This window comes from Zonotrichia albicollis, chromosome 1 (genome assembly GCF_047830755.1).
Source record: "Zonotrichia albicollis isolate bZonAlb1 chromosome 1, bZonAlb1.hap1, whole genome shotgun sequence".
In the NCBI taxonomy this organism is placed as follows: Eukaryota; Metazoa; Chordata; class Aves; order Passeriformes; family Passerellidae; genus Zonotrichia; species Zonotrichia albicollis.
Window position 1 is genome coordinate 37,999,032 of NC_133819.1, and position 15,871 is coordinate 38,014,902.

Sequence of the window (15,871 nt, forward strand, 5' to 3'; positions counted from 1 at the left end):
CATCCTCAGGAAAAAAAAAAAAAAAAAAAAAAAAAAAAAACAAAAAAAAACAAACCACACAAAAAAGACAGCTACAACTTGGTTCTACAATTCTCCCCTCTTTATGTTTGCTGGATCATTTTTATTACCTATTACTCATGGGACACCTAAGTGTAGACATGCTGGGGAACGGCTATGACAAACCTGACAGATATTACTTCTATTTTCTTGCCCTATTCTTCCCTTTAAAGCAGAAAAATGGAAAGAACACAGAAGTTCAAGTGCCCAAACAACAAAGATTTCCTTCACAGCAAAGTTTAAATATAATAAGTCATATGCCTGAAAATCCTGCTCTCCAAATAAGACGAAGCCATGCATGGACTCGTTCAGCATATACTGAACGATTAATCCTTGTCATGCTTTGCTGTTTCTGAAATTAAGAACATTTAGGAACTGTAATACACAAACAAACCCCTGAAGTGGAAATGTGACTGCTGGATATTGCTCACTCTCCTATTTTGCTTGAGTGCTATGCATCAGAAAGGGTATCCAGATCTAGGAGGCTCTCGACATTCCCTATGACCAGAGTCACCAGCTTGCCTACCCTTCATCTGTCCCTGTCCTACATTGCTCCCTTTCAAACTGTAGCCAAGGGCAATATTCTCATAAATATCTTTGATACCGCAAATCCCCAAGGATTCTAGCAGTGAGATTCATGTAAAAAATAAACACAATCGCATTCTTATGCATCTGATCTCACCTCCCAAAGGCATTTAAAAAATCACAGATCAAGGCCCCAAGTATTTACTCAGAAAAAACCCTTCCAGAATTTGCCAGCAGCAGCTTCAAACACCAGTGCACTGCCAGGTAAATTAAATACCCACCAGGGCTTTTTCCACTAATTGCAAAAAGCCAAGGATGTTAGAATCTACCATACCTGTGGGAATTTAGGTCTTGTATGTTAACAACCACAGAACAATAAAAACTTGTTACTTTGATCTCCACAAAGAAGAAAAAGAATAAAAAATTGCTGTAAACTTCTGAGCAATTCTATAAACATCATGAAACTATAGCTGCCAACACTTTCAGAATTCATACAAGGAGTTTGTAATGAAGCTGAAAGGGAGCTTCTGAGGGAATTACTTCTTTGCAATTTAATTTGATAAAGTTATGTCTGAATGCCAAGGTTTATCAACAAAGAAAAGCAAACAGGAAAAATGGCTGCATATGATCAAGAGAATTTAGAAAAAAAAAAACAAATCTCAAAGCAATAAACCTTAATTTTAATTTTTGATGGTAGAGTTATTTTGTGCTATTCATAGTATTATTCTAGGGTCTTCACATTCCTTCTGCCTTAAACAGTGATAACGGTAACAGAATCCCATCCCAAGGACTGTCAACACAGCAAATATAATATTACCATATGGTATTAAAAAATTCTATACACATCAGGATCTAATTAAACTAGTGATAGAAGAAGAACAACTGATGATACTGCAACACAAAAAATATGCTATGGGTCTTTTTATGCTCTAAGAGATTTTTTCTTCTAGTAAAGTATAAAGAGTGAGATATGTTTCTATAAGGAAAATTCCAAGGCTCACCCAAGGCTTTCTGTGCAAGGAGACCTGAATTCCCTAGAGGAAATATGTGATTCATTGCTCAATACTTAAGTGTTAAAAATATATATAAAATAAATTTCTTGTGCTGAGTCAGGTGTGAAGGTTGGTTTTGCATTGTATTGTCTGGCTACTATATATATGCAGAAGTGTCTTTTCTTAAAACATAGTTCCAGTCGCTAAGAATTTTTTTTAACTTGTGTAGCATGGAAGCATTATTTTCAAAGTCTGGATTAAAAAAAAAAAAAAAAAAAAGCAGAAAATTAACTATCGTTGAATCCAGAAAGCTCAGAAATGTCACAGTTGAACTTTGAAGTCTTTAACCTGCTCAAAATCAAGCAGTCCTCAGATAAGCATTTCACTGAGGATTTCCTCAGATAAAGACAATGAATTCTTTTCCCAGGGCTCCTTGAAGAAGAAAGAGAAGAAAGGAGAGAGAAGCTGATCTGGGAAGGTATTGGATTTGTGCATATGCTTTTTGCTTTGTCAGTTTGCAATGAAAGAACATTCCAACTTCTGCTGGGTAATTTGCACCAACCTGCCGGTGTCTGGCAGAAGGAGCCCACCATCTGAGAAGGAAATGTATGCACCAGGCACTCAAATTAATGTGACATATGAATTCTATGGAAATTTATGCTAATTTCCCTAATGGCTTCAAGATGGTCAGGAAACAAAATATATTCTGTGTTTTGTCAGGTTTTCAATTACTTCAGCATGCAAGACAAACAGTTCCCTCCCCTGTTCCGTAGGCATACCCACAGTTGTTCATTTACTCATTGCAAAAATTTCCTCTGTTAGTTAATCCTATCCTATAAAAATGAGTTTTCATTACTAATTTTCTCATCAAATCAGGAAAAAAGCACTGACCAACCACATTCAAATCCTACTATCCCCTCATTAGCCATTCTCCTCGCGTCGCTGCATTGATTCCATTTCATTCTACATAAATGTAAGTTTGTTCAGGGGCTCATGCCACTGTTCACAGGGTGTTGTGAAGGGCATTTTGCTACCAAAGAGAGCAGTTCTCCACAGGAGCCAAGGCCTTCTAAAGTTTTCTGTGAGATTAAACAGTATGAGCCTAACCTCACACATTGTTACAGCAAAATGGTCTGGTAGGAAGCTGCTGTTGGCCAGATTAGTGCCCTCGGTATGGGTAATACACTGTCCTTCCCATAGGGCTTCTTTGGGTCACAGTGGGTGCTTTTCACCCTTGCACAATACCAAGAGAAAAAGAGACTTAGGCTCATTTTTACACAAAATAAACAAACTGAGCACATTTCAAAATCCTGCTGTGCTTTGTGTATATATTGCTGTCTGCATTGATTTCCAGAATGTTGTGAAATGCTTTATTATCAAAGGAATACAAAGGATGAAGCAGATATCATTTGTTTTCATCCTCTCCTTGCCCTTCTGAAGAAACTGTTCTATTAACTCACCAGCTCTGCCATTTTGTGTTTGCACATGCTGCTTCAGCCAGCACATTTGAACATAACATCTATAGCAGGTGAACTGTGGAGCATGGAGAGTTCTGTCAGAACACATTAACCAGAAATCCTCGGGATATCCACTAACAGTAAGTCAGGGTGACATGTCTCTTTCTCGGTAACTTTGGGGATCAGAAAAGGTTGAATACTCAAGCTTTCTGTGATGACACTTCATAAAATATCCACAGTTAGTGAGCAAAAGACGCAAGCAATATTACGAAGGCCATTCTCCAAAAAAATTAAGAAAGAGTGACTACAGTAAGGAATACAAGTTTTTACTATAATATAACAGGGATATCCTAATAGCACTGCACAGTAACTATACTACTCCATTTTCCATGCGAAAAAAAAAGTCATGCATATAGATCTGATGTTTCATTAACCCTACAACAACTAACATAATTCTAGAGATCTGGCAGAAGTAATAATACCTAATCTTGATAATTGATGATTTATATCAGCTGTATCATAATATGAATACTAATGTGGGGATCTTTCTTGACATTACTGAATAGAAACATATAAACATTTAAGAAAGGAAAAACCTTACATCACACTGAGAAAAAGCAAGTTTTCTGGACTTTAAAATTTGCATGTGAATAAAATTAATAAAAACTGAGTTAGAAGAAATGTAAATCATCTTTATGGACCATTTGAAAAATTTTATTCCTGCTGAGGTTTATCTGAAATCATCATGAATATAATTTCCAATTTGACAAAATAAACACATACTATTTGGAAAATTCCTTTAAATAATAAAGTATTGCAACACTTCAGAAAAAAAAAACAATAATTAAAAAAATCACGCAAAACAACCAAACAAAAAAACCCACCAGTGACTACACTTTTCAAAGATTAAAAACTAACAGCTGACTACCAGACAGGACTCTGGGCTAATCAGCAGATGGTGCACAAATGCACTCTCTATAAAGCACAACACTGGAATTTTCTGCCAAAGTAGCCAAGAGCTAAAAAATTCCCATGTAGACTAAGAATAAAGTGAGCTTTGTGGATGTACATGTGTGTGTATGAATATATAATCACTGTACTCAGAATATGCACACATATTCAAAATTAGTCAGACCCTCTAGTACTCTCATTAATCTTCTCAATGGGTTTTATAGGATGAGCTGTATGCAATATCAAAGGAAAAACAAAAAAAGCAGATTATTTCCCTTACAGCAAATTTTGCAGGTATATAACAGATTAAACTAACTTAGACTACAAAATTTAGCCTGTACCAAGAGAAAAAAAAAATATAAATTTACATACATACAGGCCCACAGAGAGAAAATTAAGAGTTAATCTGTTAATTTGACTCTTCTGGCTCACAAAGAATTTAAAGCATTGATAAAACTAAAATGTTTCTTTCTTTAATAATGCTGAAACATCTATGCCAGCTATAAGCTAATTTAGTTTTTCTTTCTTTAGCTGTAACATTATTTGTTTCCACGATCTTTTAATTTGGAATGCTCCTAAGAACAGAGAGGGTTGCCACTGTTTTTGAAAGAATTTATTTCACAGTAAAAAGTCTTTAAATGACAACACTGCAATTCAGAAAAATATATGTTTCTTAAAGCCTGACAGTTCCAGGATCTTTTCTTTGGCTTTCTCAAGCATATTTCATCTAGTTTTGACAAGGGTCGCTGGCATGAAAAGAGTCAGTGATAAAATAAAATACAATACAGTGAATTACTGTGGTAGTGCTTTTTACTTTAAAATTTCAGGATTTTAAGACATTAGGAATACTCTTTTACTGATGTGTGAATACAAAACCATGTCTCCCTTAACATAGGAAAATTAGTTTTCAATTAAGAATAATTTAATTTCATTATGAGCTGTGATTGGTCAGAAAATAAAACACCACATAAAACCAATAAACAAATTCGATATCAATTACTAGATATTTTTTCTAAGGAGCTTTTGATTGCTCCATTGTTTACATGACAGAGTCTACGGTTGAAATCCTCAATGGTTTAGGTTAAAAGTTAATTTATTTTAAGAAAAAGAAAGTTTGAAAGGTTATTAATATTGGCCTGCTATGAAGATCACATCTGTCTTAAAACATCATTGAACAAGACAATATCTGATGTTCTTTCCTGCATCCTGCAGCATCTATTCTTCCCTCTAACACCACTAATGACGAAAATAAAGGTCTAAAAACAAGATCTGGGTATGCTAGCAGCTTTGTTCCTACATTTTCTCTTTTAGAGGACAAGAATTTTACTTTTATATCTCTAACTAGACACGCTGCAACATGGATCAACAGCAGTTCTGAGTATATGCTACAGGCAATTTGATATAAAAATAAAGGTAGTAAAAAAGGCTTCAACAGCTCATTTTACATCTCAGACCCTTTCACAGAATACAGAATTTACTGTATTAGTTTTGCTTCTGCCAAATACCATCAGCACCCTGATGTTCTGAGTGGAATTTTCTTGGTTATTTTTTCTTTTTTAAACACACAGCTATGAAGAAAAACCTAAGCCTTTGGCTATATATATCTTGGTCCTGCCTGATGTAAATCAAGCAAGTAGGCCTCTGAACCTTTAAAACTGAAGTTTTCCCAGTATTTTCCACAGAACCTTAAAAAAATTCAGGCGGAAAGGTGTCTCTGGAATTTACTTAACATCTTACCCAAAGTAGAAATAATTTCAAGGTTAGATCCAGTTGAATTCTAAAAGTCTCCAGAGAATAATTTCCATGCCCTCTTTGGTCAACTTATTCCTGTGCTTACCCACTTTTACACTGAAGTTCTGAATGCTTATATCCATATATCTAACCAGAACTTTCCTTGCTGCAGTTTGTGATGCTCCCCTCTTGCCCTTTCATATACATTCATCTTCTACCTAAAAACCCCTCAAGGAAGTTGAAGACTGCAATAGGATCCCCCATGAGCCCTTCTTTTCTCCACAGGAAATAAAACCAGCCTTGTCAACCTCTCTTTGTGAGTCACATGCTCAGGTAACCTGACCAGCCTGGTGGTGCCCTTCCACACCCACTGCCTTACAATGATGTCTCTCTTGAAGCACTGGGGGCCCAAAAATGGGCATGGTACCATCCCACTGTGTAGTTCATGAATCCTGTTCAACCTTCTGTCCACAAGGACACCCAAGTCTTTTTTTCACAAATCTGCTATAGCAAACGTAGGGGAAAATAGATCTGAGTCAGAACTATGGTCATGTAATCATTGGTTTTCATCAGTTTGATGACCAAATTAAAACAAAAAAAAAAATTTTTTTTTACTTTTTTTTAATCATGTAATAATAATAACCTTAAAATAAGGTGCAAATCAAAACAATATCCTACAAATAAACCTAGGACATCATTCCTGAATAGAATGAGGAGCTCGCCTCCTTCTCTTGAAATTAACAGGTTTTGGAGTTAATTTCACTGGCACTGGTCTTAAATTTCTGATCTTGATATATATTTCCCTTACTGAGAAATATGTCTGAGGATAAGAAGTTAACTAAAGATTTCAGCGGCGTGACTATCAGGCAGACAGTGAATGTTGAATCAGAGGGGAAAAAAAAGCCATGAATAAGTAAAAGTCAGCAGTAGTGAAATCTATCTCACATTTTGTATTTGCTATTTTTTTCCCTTTACTCAGATATATACTGTATGAATCCTGTGATATCCTAAAAAAGTAAAAATTTAACGCTACATGAGACATACAAAATTATTGTTTTATAGCTTCATTGAAGAGTTCAGATCTATATTTTAAGTCAGAAAACAAGTGAATATGGGAAAAGCTCTTAGGAAATTAATACCACGAAGCGTCAATAAACTTTGTGCGTTGTCATGACACGTAGATCTGTTGCCTACCAGATGCCAGTGCAGGGCAAAAAACACCCCACCATATTTAAAGAAGTTACTGAGAAGGTCTGGATGGAAGCCATGGTCATCATAATCTATATTGGACCTAGTGATATAAGCAGAACTAAATGGAGAGCCTGCAAAACAGGTTTCACCAGTTTGTTATCTGTACGTACAAGATCAAATGCCAGCGTTCTCAGAAATGAGAATGGTGCCACACTCAGGGAGAAGCAAAGAATGGCAGACCAACACCTCACACATATTCAGAAACCACACAGATGGACATACACTGCTCTCAGAGTAACTGAGTTACATCCAGCTAATTTAGCATTGGCTATCAATATTCCTGCTAGAGGTAAAACGTGAAGATATCACTTGCCTAAAACAGTATTATCTTTTAAGTGGAGAGAAAAACTGCTTCAGAAAAATAGGTTGCATGGCAGGTCCTAGCCTCAAAAAAAAACCCCAAAAACAGGGGGAAAAAAAGTAATTAGAAAGAGGCTACACTGATGCAAAGTAGAAGTTCAAAAAGAAGGATGTCCCATTATTTTCAAGTGTATTTTAAAGACAAATTTGAGGACATAATGGGTAGCTATTTTTCAATATGATAGAAAGAGTTGCACACCTAGGGGCAACATAAAGGCCTGAAAACATCAGGTGATAAATGTCTAAAAAGGACACGCAAACTCTGACAGAACAATATTTGGAATATGCAGGGAAGTGAGTAAGGAAGATTAAATTTAGCAAGCAGGCAAACGGTGGATGAAGATTTTCACCCCTCTAACCTGCACATAACAGCAGTGTTTGTGAGCTATTGAAGACACCTCTAAGTATTCCATCCTCCACGTCTTCACACACCTTCAAAAACCCTCTCCAGGTGTGCTAAAAGGCAGCAAAGAAGGACCCACTTCTAAACTTGTTTCAGCTGCCACTGTTGAACTTCTCTTGGGCAAACTTCCATGTCCTTTGGATGAAGGCAATTTACTAAGCGTCTTGCCTCAAGATGGTAAAAAGGAGGGCACTCTATACAGCAGGAGTTATTAAAAGAGAATCTGAGCAGTCTTACACTCAGGTAGAAAACTGAATTCTTTGTAACTTTTTGAATCTGCAGTTAGAGGCTCCTTTACACCTTGGGCAGATGTTCTTTGTGGTTGAGATTCTCCACACACCTTAAAAATTTGATTGATAATAAGCTGCTACAGAACATTTTATCCATTTGTCACTTAAGACAGCCAAAAAGAAAGGAATTTCCTTGCTGAGACCAGAACTATACTTCAACAAAAAAACATAAGCACATCCTGAAGGGCACTTGCTGAACAATAAGGAACTCCAAAAATACTTTAAGTATATTTAAACATAAATTTCTATTTACCCCCCAACTCCATGAAAAATTATCCATGATTTAAAATCACAGTAATACAAGCTTCCATACTTTATTTTAAAATTTTGTTGTCCTATTCAGTGGACCAATTGTCAGATACACCACATGAAAAATTATTTAACTGCTATGGACAGTTAAATATCCAAATTTACCCTCAAATCCAAAAGAGTGTTTTGGGAATTGCTAAAATGTATTTTATCTACGTGACTGCATGCTGTTATTGAAGTTATTCCAGGTGCATTCAATAAACATTCCCCACAGCCTTCCTACAACTTGTTACAGTGTCAACTTTACCTGTGACTGATCTGCATTAAAATTTAGCAATGTCCAGTTGCATTTACTTATAATAGCAGATAGCAAGTCCACATGGATATTTGCATACATGTAAAGAGTTTGTCCACATTTACCATCCATTCATCCTTTTTGTATACTCACAAAGATAAGTAGATCCTATGACACTAATTAGAGGAAATATCAACATCATTCATGAGACCAGTGTGAGCTAGCTCTTAAGATTCTTTCATTCACCATGCGGTAAAACTTTGTAGTGAACTATGATGTCCTAGATGGAGATATTACCTTTCTGAATAAAATAAAAAAGATTTTGCAAATACAAATGGTGGTTTAAAAGCATTGCTTGTAAAAGTGCTCTTTAAAGCAGAAAATGAAAACAGACAAGTGCTTTGAAATAAGGAGGAAGATTTACATTTGGAAGCAAAGGAAGTGACAACACACTGCCCTTAGCCAGTCCTACTTGTCTAGAAATCTCCAGCTTTGACATTTGAGAGATATTACAAATACCCAGAAGGAACCTGCTTCTGGGTAGATACTGGCATGTATGATCCACAAACGAGAAGCTTAAAATCAGAGGAAAATACATATTGGATTTGCTGTTAACTGGCCATGAAGCTCTGCATCAGAAGAGGACATTAAAAAAAAAAATTGCTAGATATGTGACTTCCAGGGACATCTCAAGCTGAACTGGCAACTCTTACTTGCCAGAAAATTAATGAAAAATCACCTATTCTGAAGGAAAACATACTTTGCCTGAAGACTTCCTCTTTTCTCCCATGTCCCCTCCAATCCTATTCCTCCGAAAAGAGGGCTAACACAATGAAAAGAGAAGATGACACCACTTCTCTGAAAGCCCTAACTTGGTGGTTTACCACCTAAAAGTAAGAATGTGTCTACCCCAAAGCTATCAGCTTTCATGATCACAAAACATGACAGCAGAGGTGTAAAATGCAATAGCAGCATGGAGACAGAAAATACACAGTAACACAACAGTGCAAGGACAGAAACTCTGCAAGCATTTTGGATAAATCACCTGGATTTTCTATGCACAGATTAGTAAACAGGAAGGATTTAGATGCAAAAGAAAACTTGTAAAAGATTAAACATTTCCTCTGACCACTGTGCAAAAAATGTATAGTATAGATTTAAGAAAACTGCCACCTCAAATGTTGTTGTAGGAAGCTACATTCAACTACTGAATGAAGTTGAAAAAAGAATAAAGTGTGGGAAATATACATTCCTTTTTAGTGCATATTTCATAATATTCATTACCATAACAATAAAATAGTTATTCGTTCTAAAGTAATGTTAAGTATTGAATTAAGGGATTTGCTTTTTGAAATTAGCAAGCGGGAAAATTCTGATCCTTTTTGCTCTCTTTTTCTGTGTACTCAGTGTCCTTGTTGGCTTTACAACAAAATTGTGCTTTAATGAAATTTTTAGCGAAGAAAGAGTTGTAGTTAGATTTAGTTTAAAAGAGAGTAAATAAAAGATACTAAATTGGATAGACTTTGGTCTGCGTTATGAATTTAGAGAGCTAGATAAATAAACCACCACCAAATGCTTCACAGCCTTCTATGTTTAAAGTTTTTCCAGAAATCAGTTCAGAAAGCATAAAGATTTCTATTAATGTTGTGACTTTGCTCACCTCCTTCATTATTTTCCTGCTTGTTCTCTAATGTATTGTAAAAAGTATTGCAGAGGAAAGCAGTTTTAGCTTTTGTCCTAAACCATGCCTCATTCACTCATGATGATTCAGCAATTTACACAAAAGAATGCACAGAAGAAATTCTGGTTTACATAAAATTTTAGAAACATCAGCTTTCTCACTGGTGCTGCTATGCTTTTGCATCCAGTTGTTTTTCCATTCTGTCAGTGAGTTTTGTGAGCTTTGCTCCTGCTGGTTAGTATAAACGATTTCCCACACGAGGTCACCTCTTCCCACAGTGTCCAGGCAGGTTTTATGAGAAGTGGTGCAATGTCAGCAGACCAGACTGGAACTGCATCTTGCCCTCCTTTTAATCCCAAAACATACTCAAAATCTCCACCGACTTTCTTGTCACCTTTCCACCACATGCATGAGAGTAGAAAAGCAAAAAAAAAGTCACCAGTAAAAAGAATATTTTCTAGGGTGCAATGAGTAAAGTGTGAGAAGTCTTTTTAAGAGACATTAAAGGCAATTATTAGGAGGAAGGTGCACAAAAAACTGTGTTGCTCCCAAGCATGTTTCAGTGACAGAAGTGCTGATGTCTCACTATAGCCTGTTAAGTCATCACAAATCACTGTACCAAGTAATGAGACAAGAAACATGGGGTTCACGTCCCTTTTGTGGCTGCAGTGTGCCAGTGTGCTGTTCTGTAGTTGCCCTGCCCCAGGAAGGAACCACAGGGGTATGGTACAGTAAAGCTGCCAAACAGACTCATAAGCAACTAACAAAACATTTCAGATATGTCTGGTTGTTCAAATACATTCCAGATGCCAACAGAGCAGCAAAGAAACACTGCTTTTAACCCCACAATGCACATTATTAACTGATTATAGATTTGCAGATATTAACAGACTTTGTGCATAAGCAACTTATCTGATGAAATTAGGCAGAGATATTCAAGTAAAGTAAATGTTCTGTAATTCAAGTCCAACAGACAAAAGCTCCTTCACACAGCTGGAGGTTGATGACTGTAGCATGACAACTCTAATTACACAGTCAAATGCTAATACAACTGAACCCTACCTCTGTTCAGCAGTCCATTGCAAATTATTTTGGAACAAGACGTGGGCTTTTGTTTCACATGGATCAATCCTCCCTTTCTATTATCCGCTCATGATACAAAACACACAAACCTATCCTGCTTCGTGGGAATAATTTGGAGATGAAACAAAATGGGAAACCACAGCTCAATATTTTTCCCAACCTTTCCATGTATGTTAGTTCCAAGAGAGCATCCAGCAGTGCAAAGGCAAATACAACAGAGTTTGTGAAACACTGTATTTAGAAATTAAGTTTCCCTGTGCATAGTACAGATATTTCATTCATATGTAGAGACATAGTGAGTAACTATAATGACAAAACCGTAGAAGACAATGCATAAAGCGAAACATTTACTTATTTTTAATTTACAGCAGAATCTAGTCTCTAGAATTATGACATCACAAATGTGGACATCAACCACAAAAGCTGTCTTTTGTGACAATTGGACTTCCACACAAGAAACACCATTCTCTTAAATAAATTATCCTTCTGACATACATTGAGAAAACAATGTGCATGTGTAACAGTTAGATAGATCAATGACCTTCAAAAAGCACCATTTGCATGTACATGACAAATTGCAATGCTCAAGTCATAATTTGTTTAGTCATGGTCATATGTCACTTGGGCTTGCTGGGGTCTCATCAACAAAGCAATCATTTGTCAGAAAAATGTGGCCCATATTTCAGAAATACAAGTTATGACAAAACCTATAATGGTAAAAGGACTCTCGTGTTCTGATTTATACTCATCTCAAAAAAGACATCTCAAAGAGTTTCTCTATTCAAAGTGAAAGGAGGATGGTTACTCAAATATTCAGTTCTTATTCAGCTCTAACTTCTAGCAAGAAATATTTTATACTGGTTTCTCTAATTTACAACACTCAGATGAAGAGAACTGAACATGGTGACATGTGAAAAATCCCTTCCTTATACTCTACCCTACATATTTTCTCATCAGAGCACTGCTTTTGACAATAGTTAAACATCTGCCAGATTTGAAAATCCTTAAGTTTCATATAAACTCACAAAATAATTGCACTTTGAAACAAAGAGCTAGATATTCAAACAGCTATTTTCTGACTACAAATTGATGCAGCTACACACAACATTGAATACTCCTAAGGAGGAAGTAAGAAATATGCTGCTATACTGCTAGTTTGAGCCTCTCCAGAATATAAATGTTGAACCATGATTGAAGCTCTTTGATACTAATTTCAGCATTGCTTAATTGCTAATTCTTTCATTATCATGGATTAAAGTGGAAAAATGAACTGCAGAAAAAAATCTTTCTATCATTAGCAAAATTGTTGCGCTAATAATAACAATAACAATTCCTCCTTAACCAAATATAGCAATAAATTAGACTGTGTTTGTTTGGTCTAATAGAGAATGTATTTGTGGATAACCACATTGCACCTTTAATCAATTAGGAAATCAATCTTTCTTTATGCATTTCCACAGCTCCTACTAATGGTAGTAGCATTTTTTTCTAAGCCTGAACTCCGAACATTGTCAAATGCTGCAGTCCCACCGGCCACTTAGAGACAAACTGAATTGTATTGCTGGATATTATGGGGGTGTTATTTGTTTTATTGTTGTGTTTTACAGAAAAGTGCAACACCCCATACACAGAAAAGCACTCTCATCTAACATAGGCAAAATATCAGTTATTCCCCACTCTTAGTGTGGGAACAAAGCAGAGACTATTAAAATAATAATATGAAGTTCTATCTAAGGATTGTTGTTTTGCATATCCTTCTGCAGGTGGGGCAGGAAGCAACTCAAGATATAAAATAATAAGCAACATGTGTGATATGGAGAAAGAAAGTCTGAAAGTCCTAAGTACAACATATTAAGACAATTATTTCTCTGACATGGTACACAGAAACAGATACAAGAATGCAGTACAGCCCTATACATGGTACAGCAAAGTTGAGTACTACCTGTTATTAAATTGAAAAAATTGCAACATGGTAATTTGTTTTTTCTTATCAGGGACCATCATTTGCCTCCATTATCTAATCTGCCTTAGTACAAAAAGCCACATGTGTTTTTCTTTGGGGATCACAATTCACTGTGATGATTGAAGAGTATGTCACCTACTATGAAATGCTTTCCTCAAAGCTGTCAATGAAATTGATCAAAGTCAAAATAAGTTTTGTTCTATCTCTGTTTCAATTCAGCCATGATCTTGAAACAAACTTATGTTAGCTGTGGGTTGAAGCCAGAATAAACAAGCTGAAGTTAAAGGAGTTGGGGAATGTAATTCTGTGTAATGTACTTGTTTCAATTTATTTCACAACCACCTTACATTCATTAAAAGCAAGCATGCCCCTAACAATGGTAACCTTTCTAGTAGACTGTGAAATATGGAGTATCACTGATTATGCTGAAAACCATCAAAATGTAAATGAAATTAGAAAGAATCTGAATCAACATCATTATGTAAACAAAATATATACTGAAAACTCTTGTAATAACACAGATGGTGTATGTTAAGATATTTGCCAGATGCTAGGGATGACCTCCAGCACTCTGAAGTCACCAAAAACCTTTGCTTTAACTTGAAAGTATTCGTTGTCTGAATAAAACAAAGTCTATATTCATATATATCAATATAGTGCACATTGCTGCAATTCTCAGATCAAAACAAAGATCTATATATTATAATGCTTACCATTATCATTTTTGAGATTTCCATTGCTGAGCTGTTTCAACCTCTTCTGGTGGGATTTGCCATTGTAGTGGATTTGTGCCTGAGCAGCAGAGTTCAGCTGGATGTTACAGACATTACACAAAGTGAAATTGGTGTGTTTCTTTTCTCTCTCCTTCTTTTCTTCAGTGCCATCAGGTGCTAATTCTTTCTCACCTTCCCGGTCTGGGAGAGATGTGAAATCAGAATTGTACGACTGGTTATCAACTGGTAAATCGGGGCTCCAGGGCTTCTTCATATTTTCTGAGAAGAAAAAAAACACAGGAGAGAAAATTGATGAGAACACAAAATAATATAGAAAAGATAGCAATATCTGCAAACCACTAAAAGGCAGAAAATAATTTTTTGCATTTTATATTTTGACATTATATTTCCACTCATATATTTTGCTTTCTGCTCAACTTCTGCAGTTCTTTGATGTAACTTGACTAACTTCCCAGCCAAACGATGCCAAAGCTGAGCTACCATTAGATATGGATGTGGCACCTCCTGTGATAACTGATCTAAGAAAGAGTAAAAACACTGCAGGAGCTGAGAAAAAAAATGTCATATAAACCAACCCTTCAGTCAATGGAAGAAAAGGGGGAGAAGGTATAATTAACAGAAGAACCTCCCTCCCATTATATATTAGTTCAATAAGCTTAAATGGACAGACCTCACCCTTGAGTTTTTAAAATTTTTAGCAGCTCCAGTCATCCTCCCCCCACATCTTGTGATTGCTTTCAAGCCCACGTGTAATAACTTCACAACTTTCTCAGAGTAGTTCAAAGACAAATAAACAGGTTATTAGTTTCTTATCTTAACCACCCAGGATAATAATTGAAGGATAATTAGCTTAGATTCAGCTAATACCAGACAGCAACAACAACTGCAGAAATGAGAAGCTAATCCCATCTGCAGAACTTCAAGTGAAACCAGTGTAACTGTGAGCTTCCCTGATTAAAAGTGAGCAGAAATGGCACAGGTAAAGACATGCTCTGAGCACTGCAAACCTAATTTACTATTCAAGGAATGCAAAATGTTATACCAACTTAGCATTTTGATGAGACCTTTATATACCACATAAATCTTTAAAGTGCTTGTTCACCCAGACTTAGTGAATAAATGAAGGTCTAGACAAAGAATCTAATCTATACTTTGAGTGACAAAATTACTGCAGCCTTAAATACAATGATGCTGTTTGGTCTCTAATTGACAAATCAATCCACCTAGAGACAAAAAAAGATTATTGCAGCTACCCAAGAAAATGGGTCTTTAATGCCAGATCCAGAAGAGTTTCAGTGTCTAAAACAAGCCTCCAGATTTGGGTATGATTACAACAAAATGCTGCAAATCATTCTTCAGATAGCTTAAAATTACTTAAATTTCATCAGCTCAACTTTTTTGACAGATCTTGCAAAGATTTAAAGACAATTATTGCCTTCAAATCAAATCACAAAGACAAATTTATCTAAAGAAGAAAGTCTAAAATCTATCAATATCCAAATCAGTTTCAATCTCAGTTTTCATATCTGCTTGATATCTAATTAGCATTGTGTCCTATGCTAACCAAACCCCATGTCATTTACGAAACGACAGATTCAAGTCTGAGAGGACATCTGCGCTTGCTGTAGATTTAAATCTAACTCAACTAGATCTGTCAGTATTATTTCAGCTTCTGTGTAGTCAGCTCTTATCTAGGATCATAGCTGTTGAAGGCAAGAGATGAGAAAGCAAGCTAAACAATTCACTCCAAAGCAAAAGACACTGTGAGACTGGAGAAGCTTAGAAGAAAACCTGATGTTTTTCAATAGCAGACCTATAGCAAATTTCTCCTAATGCAGGGAGGAGGTGT

At 35.9% G+C, this 15,871-nt stretch overlaps 1 protein-coding gene across 3 annotated transcripts in view; it reads right to left on the minus strand.

The window, feature by feature from the left end:
• The window catches only part of ZNF385D (zinc finger protein 385D), a 413,388-nt gene that overhangs the window by 315,726 nt on the left and 81,791 nt on the right, over positions 1 to 15,871 (minus strand). For all 3 annotated transcript variants that reach the window (XM_014273930.3, XM_014273923.3, XM_014273932.3), the window contains exon 2: positions 14,002 to 14,280. In XM_014273930.3, coding sequence (XP_014129405.2) covers positions 14,002 to 14,280 — 279 coding nt within the window. The remainder of the gene's footprint in view (positions 1 to 14,001; positions 14,281 to 15,871) is intronic.